The sequence below is a fragment of the Wolffia australiana genome, chromosome 13 (genome assembly GCF_029677425.1).
Source record: "Wolffia australiana isolate 7733 chromosome 13, ASM2967742v1".
NCBI lineage: Eukaryota > Viridiplantae > Streptophyta > Magnoliopsida > Alismatales > Araceae > Wolffia > Wolffia australiana.
The window spans coordinates 11,357,031-11,365,621 of NC_135847.1; the positions used below are offsets into that span (position 1 = coordinate 11,357,031).

The following is an 8,591-nucleotide window of genomic DNA, read 5'->3' on the forward strand; positions in this document are numbered from 1 at the left end:
ACAGGTGGACATGTAGTGGGATGAGAGCAGTGAAATTAAAAAAAGAGGACACATTTTTTAGAATCTTAGGATGCAGTTTTAACATGCATCAGTTTTGTGGTTAACACAAAATTTTGTGGCAGAATCCTTGGTGCATCTAAGGATTATGATGATACACTGAAGACACAACATTTGGATCAGTGTAAAGAGGAAAAAAATTAGTCTCAAAATGATCCAACTTTATCATGTGATATGTTATGATCCTGAAGGAGTTTCAAGCTGATTTTTTTTAAGGCAGCATCGTCTCTCTATATCTCTGTCTCCTATACAAATCAATATCACCGTGTATATAAACAGAACCCTGAATCCATGTAGGAATAATACTGGAATTTATCCTACATGTGTAGGCCCAGTAAAAGAAAGAGATTTCATGATCTATCAAGATTATTGTTGCAAATTGATAACTGAAGTTTGAAGATAAAAAAGAAGTGAAGGGGCGCTCCAACGATACCAAATTCCATTTACCCTAATGGAATATAAGGACCTAAGGTGATTTCCTTTCATTTGTGTCATCATCTTCTTCTCAATACCCATCCATCCCCACACATCCATCCATCCAGAAACAGGCATCTATCTATATCAGTACTTCCGTATCCATTTCCTTGTGCTCCCCTATTCCACACACATATATATTTATATCCCTACTTATCATCCTTCTCATCCTTAATATTATTTCTAATTTAATATTCAAAACTTCTAAGTTATGTTATAATGATGTAGTTTCACATTAAAGAATTCAAGTTAATAACTTCCAAGAATGTAGAAACTCAAAATCTAGAACTAATGAAACACTACCATCTGATCCAATGGAAGATAATTCCATAACATTCTAGATAATATGATCTCGAGCTAGTGTTCCTTCTGAAATGACAGAAGAATTTAGCAAGGGTTTGCGTGGAGTTGATTGTTGCTTGTGTATTGAAGAGAAAAAGGGTTAAATAAGTTAGTTATAAGTTAACATAAAAATAACTAAACACATTATTTGACCATAGGCATGCTGATCAAAATCTGATCATAATTTTGACTCACATTATTAACTTAACAAGAATCCAATTGATCAGAATGTAATTATAGTCAGATTTCTTGATTAGATTTTGATTGCAATCAGTTTGGAATTTGGACCAGAGTCAAAATCTCCAATTAGAGTCAAATTCTGACCAGATTTTGACCTCTCCTCAGTTATCATACGAGTCAAATCCTAATTACATTTAGACTTTCATTAGATATCAAGTCTTATCAGATTTCAACTAGAATCAGATTCACAATGTTTTCAAAGTCTCATTGATGTGGCAGGCCCCTAGTTTGAGTCCACTCTTAATGAGGGGAAGCAACACCATTGGGACAACAAAAAAACTTGTTATTTATTAGAAACCTATTGCCAGACTAATATATTTATGTAGAAAAATGAATTAAAAAATGATGAAATTCCAGACCAGAAACTGGCATATTCATTATTAAAGACACAATCACTTCCCTGCCCATTTTCGCGCTATCCGGTTCCCGCTCGAGCCGACTACACGATGACGTCACAAACTACCCAATCACAAAATTTCCCTTATCAACTAACAACCAACAAATTTTCCTCATTAAGTATTACACATGCTGGCAAATTCATCCAACAAAGAAAAACCTAAAAAAAATTCAAAAAAAAAGAAAAACATAAATTTCCACATCAAGAAGTGGCATTCTCGTAATTTAATACACTCTCACATTCCCTAGATTAATACTATCCTTGGCCCAAGCAGACTGCAGACTAGTCTTCTTCTTCTTCTTCTTCTTCTTCTTCTCTCAAATTCGCCATCTCCGATCGCTGTTCTTCGTCAAAAATCGATCTTGAGCTCTTCCCATGGCGGAGCGAGGCTTCTTGATCTCGAGATGCTGATCCAGAAGACCCTCGCCGCGTCAAAATCCGTCTCCCCGATTCAGATCTGGTGATTTCTCGAGCCCTAGCTGCGAATCAAGAACAGGGGCAAGATGATGTTCGATGAATCGTTCTATCGCCAATCCGCCCACCAGCGAGGCTTTGCGGCTGCCGCCATGAGCGCTCCGTCGTTCCCAGTGTTCGCCAGCCGCGATTCCGACCAGAATCGCGGGTCTATGGCTGGTTGGTCGACTCCCCCTCCGTCGTCTTCTTCTTCCTCCAGAAACCCATCTTCGCGATTGCAGCCGCAGAGTTCTTTTGCTCATAATGGTAGAATTGCCGTGGCGCTTGTCCCTGCTGCCGCCTTTCTCCTTGATCTTGGCGGCTCAATCGTGCTTTCTCTGCTCATCGTCGGGCTGATGATCTCTTACATACTGGACTCTCTCCGGCTCAAGCTGCCCTCGTTCTTTGCTGTCTGGTTCTCGCTTCTTGTCTCTCAGATTGCCTTCTTCTTCGCCTCTTCCGCCCGTTTTCCTTCTCTGCCGCTCACTGTTCTTGCCATGTTCTTGTGCGCTGAGACCAACTTTCTCATCGGCGTTTGGGCTTCTCTTCAGTTTAAGTGGCTTCAGATTGAGAATCCCACCATTGTGGTTGCTCTAGAACGCCTTCTGTTCTCCTGTTTGCCGATTGTTGCGCCTGCCCTCTTCAGCTGGGCTGTTGTTCTTGCTGTCGGAATGGGTAATTCTGCCTTCTATTACATGGTTTTCGCCTGTTTCTTTTACTGGGTCTTCTCCCTACCTCGACCATCTTCATTCAAGACCAAGCATGAAGCTGAAAACCATATCCTGGGCTCACTCGAGTGTTGCCTTCATACTCTTCATCTTCTTTTCGTGCCTCTTTGCTTCCACATGTCATCTCACTACTCGACAACCTTCTCTTCATTCTCCTCTTTCTGTGATCTGCTGCTGCTCTTCTTTGTGCCGTTCTTGTTCCAGCTTTATGCCTCTACCAGAGGAGCTCTCTGGTGGGTTACAAAGGATGAAGGCCAGGTACACAGTATCAGAGTGGTGAATGGTGCGATTGCAATGTTTGTGGTGGCGATTTCTCTTGAAGTCAGGGTTGTTTTTCGTTCGTTTGGGAGATACTTGCATGCGCCTCCTCCTTTGAACTATTTTCTTGTGACTGTGGTTATGCTTGGAGGTTCTTCGGCCGTGGGAGCTTACATTCTTGGTTTAGTCGGAGATGCTTTCAGCTCAATGGTATTTACGGTCTTACTGGTTGTGATAAGTGGAGCTGGTGCTGTTGTCGTTGGTTTCCCCAAGCTTGTAAGCATTACTTTTTTCGGAAATCACATATACAATGCTTTAGTTTGCGTAAAAGCTTTGGCTTTCGAGATCAATTTAATTGCGCAAACAGATGAAAATGACTAGTTCATTTTCCAAAATATATTACTTGGGAGCATGTAAATTGACCCTCGGATAACTTCATTGTTTATTTACCGACTACATTCTATTGTATTTTAATTTTTATTTCTGCTGTATTATAATTGTTTTATCTTGTATTACTTTTATTTTCACCTGGATAATAAGTAATCCCAAAAAAATTGGGAATGACATTTGGGCCGAAGAAATTGTTGACGGTTAGCATTAGAGCTTTCAGTACTTCGCAAATCCTCTGGTTAAGTTTGTCTCGTTGTCTTGGATGAAGTGCTTGGGTCATGATGTCTGCCGCAAAGAATGTTGAGAAAATGTAAAAGTCTCATAATGCATCATAAACGCTGGCTTAAATAAAGCTACAAAAGTGAAGACCATCATGTGTGACTCATAATTGGGGCCACGGAGAAAATGAAGGAGAAACAGTAAAAGTAAGGCAATGTGGTATTGCGCTTGTTTGATTATGGCTTAATACCGGTTACAGAGGATAAGGGATATAAAAATCCCAGGATCTGGGTTCCTGTGTACGATATTTAATGCCAAACTCTTGTATGTGTTCAATGCTGGAGAGGCCTGAAAAATAATTGCGAAATTTTCAATGGCTAATGTAGATATGGTTACTCAGAAACCTGGTTTGGGAGGTTTGGTGAACAAATTAGCGGTAAATATGCAATGGCGTTATCAGTCTGTCAAAGTAATTTGATACTTTTAGATTCACCACATAATTTTCTTCATTTACATGTTTTTTAAAATCCTCATTTTTAGTTGCATATTCTGAAATCATGACACATTGCACAGAAGACCATTTTTGCTTCACCCTAAGGACTGTGGGATGTATTACTAGGTTCATATGAAGCCTTGAATGAAATATTTTCTCTCCCTCTCTTTCAAATTAACTCCATTTTCTCACTAGAAAAGGATGGTATCCTTTTCCATCCTTTTTCTCTTGCCGCTTGTTTTAAGTTGTTTCCAGTTAGACTTTTAACTAGCTTTATTTTGTGGGGAAACTACACGGTGAATGCAACTTTGTTGCTTTATACCTTTCCTTTTCATGCATAAATTGCGTAATGGACATTTCAAAACCATTAATCTTTTCTTGTCTTGTGCACATCCTTTTGTAGAGGATTCTCCTACCCAAATTATAGAGTTCTGCCTCTCTAAAATGATCTCTTGTTTCGAACATACTATGAAATGGTTTTCTTTCCAATTCCACCGTCTATTGTTGTTTTTTGGTGACTGTTGCTCTTTATTTTTGCAGTTTATTTTTGTTCCTCTACTCGCGGGGTATTATCTTGGCAGATTTTTCACCAAAAGAAGTTTACAATCTTACTTTTCGTTTGTTGCATTAGCAACTCTAGTAACGGCGTGGTTTGTTGTGGAGAACTATTGGGATCTCAATATCTGGATGGCCGGCATGCCTCTAAAATCTTTCTGCAAGTTGATAGTGGCAAGTGTATTTCTGGCCATGTCGATACCTGGTTTGATTCTCTTACCATCAAATCTACGGTTCGTGGGCGAATTGGGTCTTATTGGTCATGCTCTGTTGCTTTGCTACATAGAAGACCGCTTTTATAACTACACTAACATGTATTGGTTTGGTTTGGACGATGAGGTGATGTACCCAAGTTACATGGTTATCGGAACGACAGCCTTGGGTCTGGCTTTGGTAAGGAAGTTGGCTGTTGACTGCCGAATAGGGCCAAAGACTGTCTGGATTGTGACCTGCTTACATTTGTCAAAGCTGCCAATGCTTTTTATCTCATCACGATCTGTTCTATGGGTATCAGCTCTTCTGTTGCTGGCGGTTTCTCCCCCGTTGCTTCTTTACAAGTATGCCCATTAGAGTGATTTTCTTCAAAGTTTTTAAGTTATTTCCGTTTCATGAAACCCACGAGTATCTGGAGCAAATAATGATATCTGTAGAGAGGGCTCATGATAATTTCTCGTTTCTGTGTAGAGTTTGAGATTGAAACTCTTCCGGATCCTTGTTTTATTGCACTCTATGTGAATATTTCTAGAAGATTAGTTGGTTAATCACCTTTTTTGGTTACTAAAATGCTTTTTTCATTTTCATTATCGTGTGTAAAAGATTTCTGTCTGTAATCCTTTGATCATTTCCTGATTCTGATGAGAATCAAGTGTTTTCTTAAGCAAAAAGTGTATTTTTTGTATTTAAATGGCTTTTAGGGTTATGCGCTTAACAAGCGCTGATACCATGTTCGAACTTGCAGTTTTGGATTTGTCTCATTTTCATTTTTTTGTTTTGGGGTATGGCAGAAGCAAAACGAAAACTGCTTCTAGAATGAAGGCGTGGCAAGCTTTTACTCATGCGGGTGTTATAGCCATAGCTGCCTGGCTTTGTCGTGAAACATTATTTGAAGCTCTCAGATGGCTAAACGGAAGACCTCCATCGGATGGCTTGCTTTTGGGATCTTATTTATTGCTAACAGCACTTGCTTGTGTTCCCATTGTCGTTCGCCACTTCTCTCATGTTCAGGTTTGAACCTGCCTTGACTGATTTTTTTATTTGTGTGGGACTTAAAATAATGTGATGCTAATTGCTTGTCTTGTACAGCTTTACTGATTTGTTTTATTTTTGGGGCATTTGTGAGAAATTTTCAAATGGTAACGGTCATTCAGCTTTTTAGTATGACTTTTTTGTAAAAGTGTAATCTTCTTTCTACCTATTTAAGCCAGATAGAATGGTAGTATACATAAGCATTCTGACATGAACTATTTTCCACTCTTGCCTTTCCTCGTGCAGGCTGCAAAGAGATCCCTTGTTCTAGTGGTGTCTGCCGGCTTGCTTTTCATTCTTCTACAGCCGCCTGTACCTCTATCATGGGCTTATAAATCAGAACTTATAAAATCAGCCCATCAGACCTCAGATGATATATCGATTTACGGCTTTGCCGTTTCGCATCCTACATGGCCATCATGGCTACTCATAATCGCCATCTTACTCACCTTATCAGCTGTCACCTCTGCCATTCCGATCAAGTACGTTGTCGAGCTGAGAGCATTTTACGCCATCGGAGCCGGGTTCACTCTGGGTTTGTACATCTGTGCAGAGTACTTTTTCCAGTCTCTGATCTTGTACCCGCTCCTGGTGGCCGCCATGGTAAGCACTGCCATCTTCATGGTCTTCACTCATCTCCCATCCGCATCGAGTCCCAGGATTCTGCCTTGGGTGTTTGCCCTGTTAGTGGCGCTTCTCCCAGTGACATACCTTCTAGAAGGTCAGCTCAGGGCCCGGTCAGGTGAAGAAGAAGCCATCAAGGTGACTAATCTACTCGCAGTGGAAGGGGCAAGAATGTCCCTTCTTGGTCTTAATGCCATGATTTTCTTGCTCATTGCCCTGGAGATCAAGTTTGACCTGTCCGCAATGATGAGAGAAAAAGCCGCAGAGAGAGGCAGCGGGCAGACGAACCTGCACTCCGGGTTCCCTCCTAGACAGAGGCTTTCTCAACAGAGAAGGGCAGCCGGTGCTCCCTCATTCACGATCAAGCGGCTGTCGGCGGAGGCGGCGTGGATGCCAGCTGTCGGCAACGTCTCCACATTCCTGTGTTTCCTCCTCTGTGTGGTTATAAACACAACACTGACGGGCGGCTCAAACCGGGCAATCTTCTTCCTGGCGCCAATCCTCCTCCTCCTGAACCAGGATTCTGACATATTCTCTGGGTTTGGGGACCGGCAGAGGTACTTCCCAGTGGTGCTTGCCGTCTCTGTTTACTTGTTTATAACGGCGGTTCAGAGGATATGGGCCGAAGTCTGGTCGGGTGATTCCGGTTGGGCCTTGGAGATTGGTGGGCCCGGTTGGGTATTTGCAGTGAAGAATGCTGGATTGCTGATCCTCACTCTGCCCAATCACATTCTGTTTAGCCGGTTTATGTGGGATTATGTGAAGCAGACAGATGGGATGTTGCTGCTTACCATGCCCCTTAACTTGCCCTCCATCGTTATCACTGATGTGAGCACAATTAGGGTTTTGGGTTTGCTTGGTGTGATCTATTCCCTGGCCCAATACTTGATCTCTAGACGTACACGGATTGCTGGCATGAAGTTTATTTGAGCTCGCTTTAGTACCAGGTGGGACGCTTTTCTCTGACACCTATAAGCACATGTTTTTTTACATGTCTAGCGTATATTTTCTTCAAAACAATGTCCAGAAATATATCGTTTTTCCTAGGGCTTCCATGTGTTTCGGATGACGGGCATTCTTACCAGGATCTTCTGTAAGTTAATGCTGAGGTGCGGCTGAGGTCTGGAAACAGTCGGCAGTTGACATAGAAGTAGACTTCCCTCTGCCTTTGAAGGTGGGGTAATGTGAAGGGGATGAGAATGATGTTGACCAGATAGTGCCTGATGAAATTTTGTGTTGCTATAAAGGCCGTGTTTCTATTTTTGGAGTTGTGTGATATGGTTGGGTAATTTTTGTTTTTTTTTCTGGTGAATGAGATTTTCTTACTAATCCAAGAGTCTCGAGCGCCGGGCAGTCTTTTCAATTATATTTTCTTTGGGTGGTAAGTCCCAGCCAAGTGTTTGCATGTCCTGAGCCTAATACCGGATGACGCTATTGGGATGGATGCTGAACAAGATATCAGAAATGGGATTATTTGATATCCATCTGTGTTGATCTCACGATATCAGATGACGATATCCAGAGATGGGATGATGATTTCAGAAATTGGTTGCTGCTGTGTGGATATCCAATTATGTTATCCGTCCCAATATCAGCATCAGTCTTCTTCTCAGGGGTTGGATGACGATATAGGATATCGATTTTTCTGATATCCAGCATACATTTTTTAAACGTAAGCAATTAATTGTTCTACCAGGAAATATGAAAATATGTTATTACTCTATAGGACTATTCTGTGTGAGGATATTTTTTTATCAATTATTCAATTAAGTTAGACTGGTTGAAGTTGCAGGAGTTAATAATTAGTCCAACCTGGCCCAAAATGGGCTTGTTCAGCAAACACCAAAGCCCAGTATGACTTGTCAACACTATTTAATACATAATACGTAGAGTGTATATGTTTTTCGAATATTGAATATTTGGATATTGATATCTGGATACCAATTTTTGGTAGCGGCATTTGCCACATCCTGACCCCTATAATATCCGGTCTGATACCCGATATTGGTGGATATTTGATAGCCATCTGATTTCTGAAACTCGGTAACTGTAAGCATCTTGATTTCATCCAGATGTTGGATGTCACATTACTGATTTCAGATATCGAAGGGTGCAT

The 8,591-nt window shown here is 41.1% G+C and overlaps 1 protein-coding gene across 1 annotated transcript; it reads left to right on the forward strand.

The window, feature by feature from the left end:
• The first annotated feature begins 1,788 nt into the window (after window positions 1-1,788).
• NEF1 (no exine formation 1) lies at window positions 1,789-7,738 on the forward strand. The gene is made up of 4 exons (XM_078584678.1): window positions 1,789-3,225; window positions 4,592-5,163; window positions 5,611-5,830; window positions 6,098-7,738. Exons 1-4 carry the CDS (start codon window positions 2,014-2,016, stop codon window positions 7,403-7,405), a joined length of 3,312 nt encoding a protein of 1,103 aa, XP_078440804.1. The 5' UTR covers window positions 1,789-2,013; the 3' UTR covers window positions 7,406-7,738.
• The last annotated feature ends 853 nt before the right edge of the window (window positions 7,739-8,591 follow it).

Coding starts and splice junctions, on each gene's coding strand:
- NEF1 (XM_078584678.1), top strand. CDS start 2,014: ATGATGTTCGATGAATCGTTCTATCGCCAATCCGCCCACCAGCGAGGC. Junction 3,226..4,591: donor TCGTTGGTTTCCCCAAGCTT/GTAAGCATTACT, acceptor TTATTTTTGCAG/TTTATTTTTGTTCCTCTACT. Junction 5,831..6,097: donor GCCACTTCTCTCATGTTCAG/GTTTGAACCTGC, acceptor TTCCTCGTGCAG/GCTGCAAAGAGATCCCTTGT.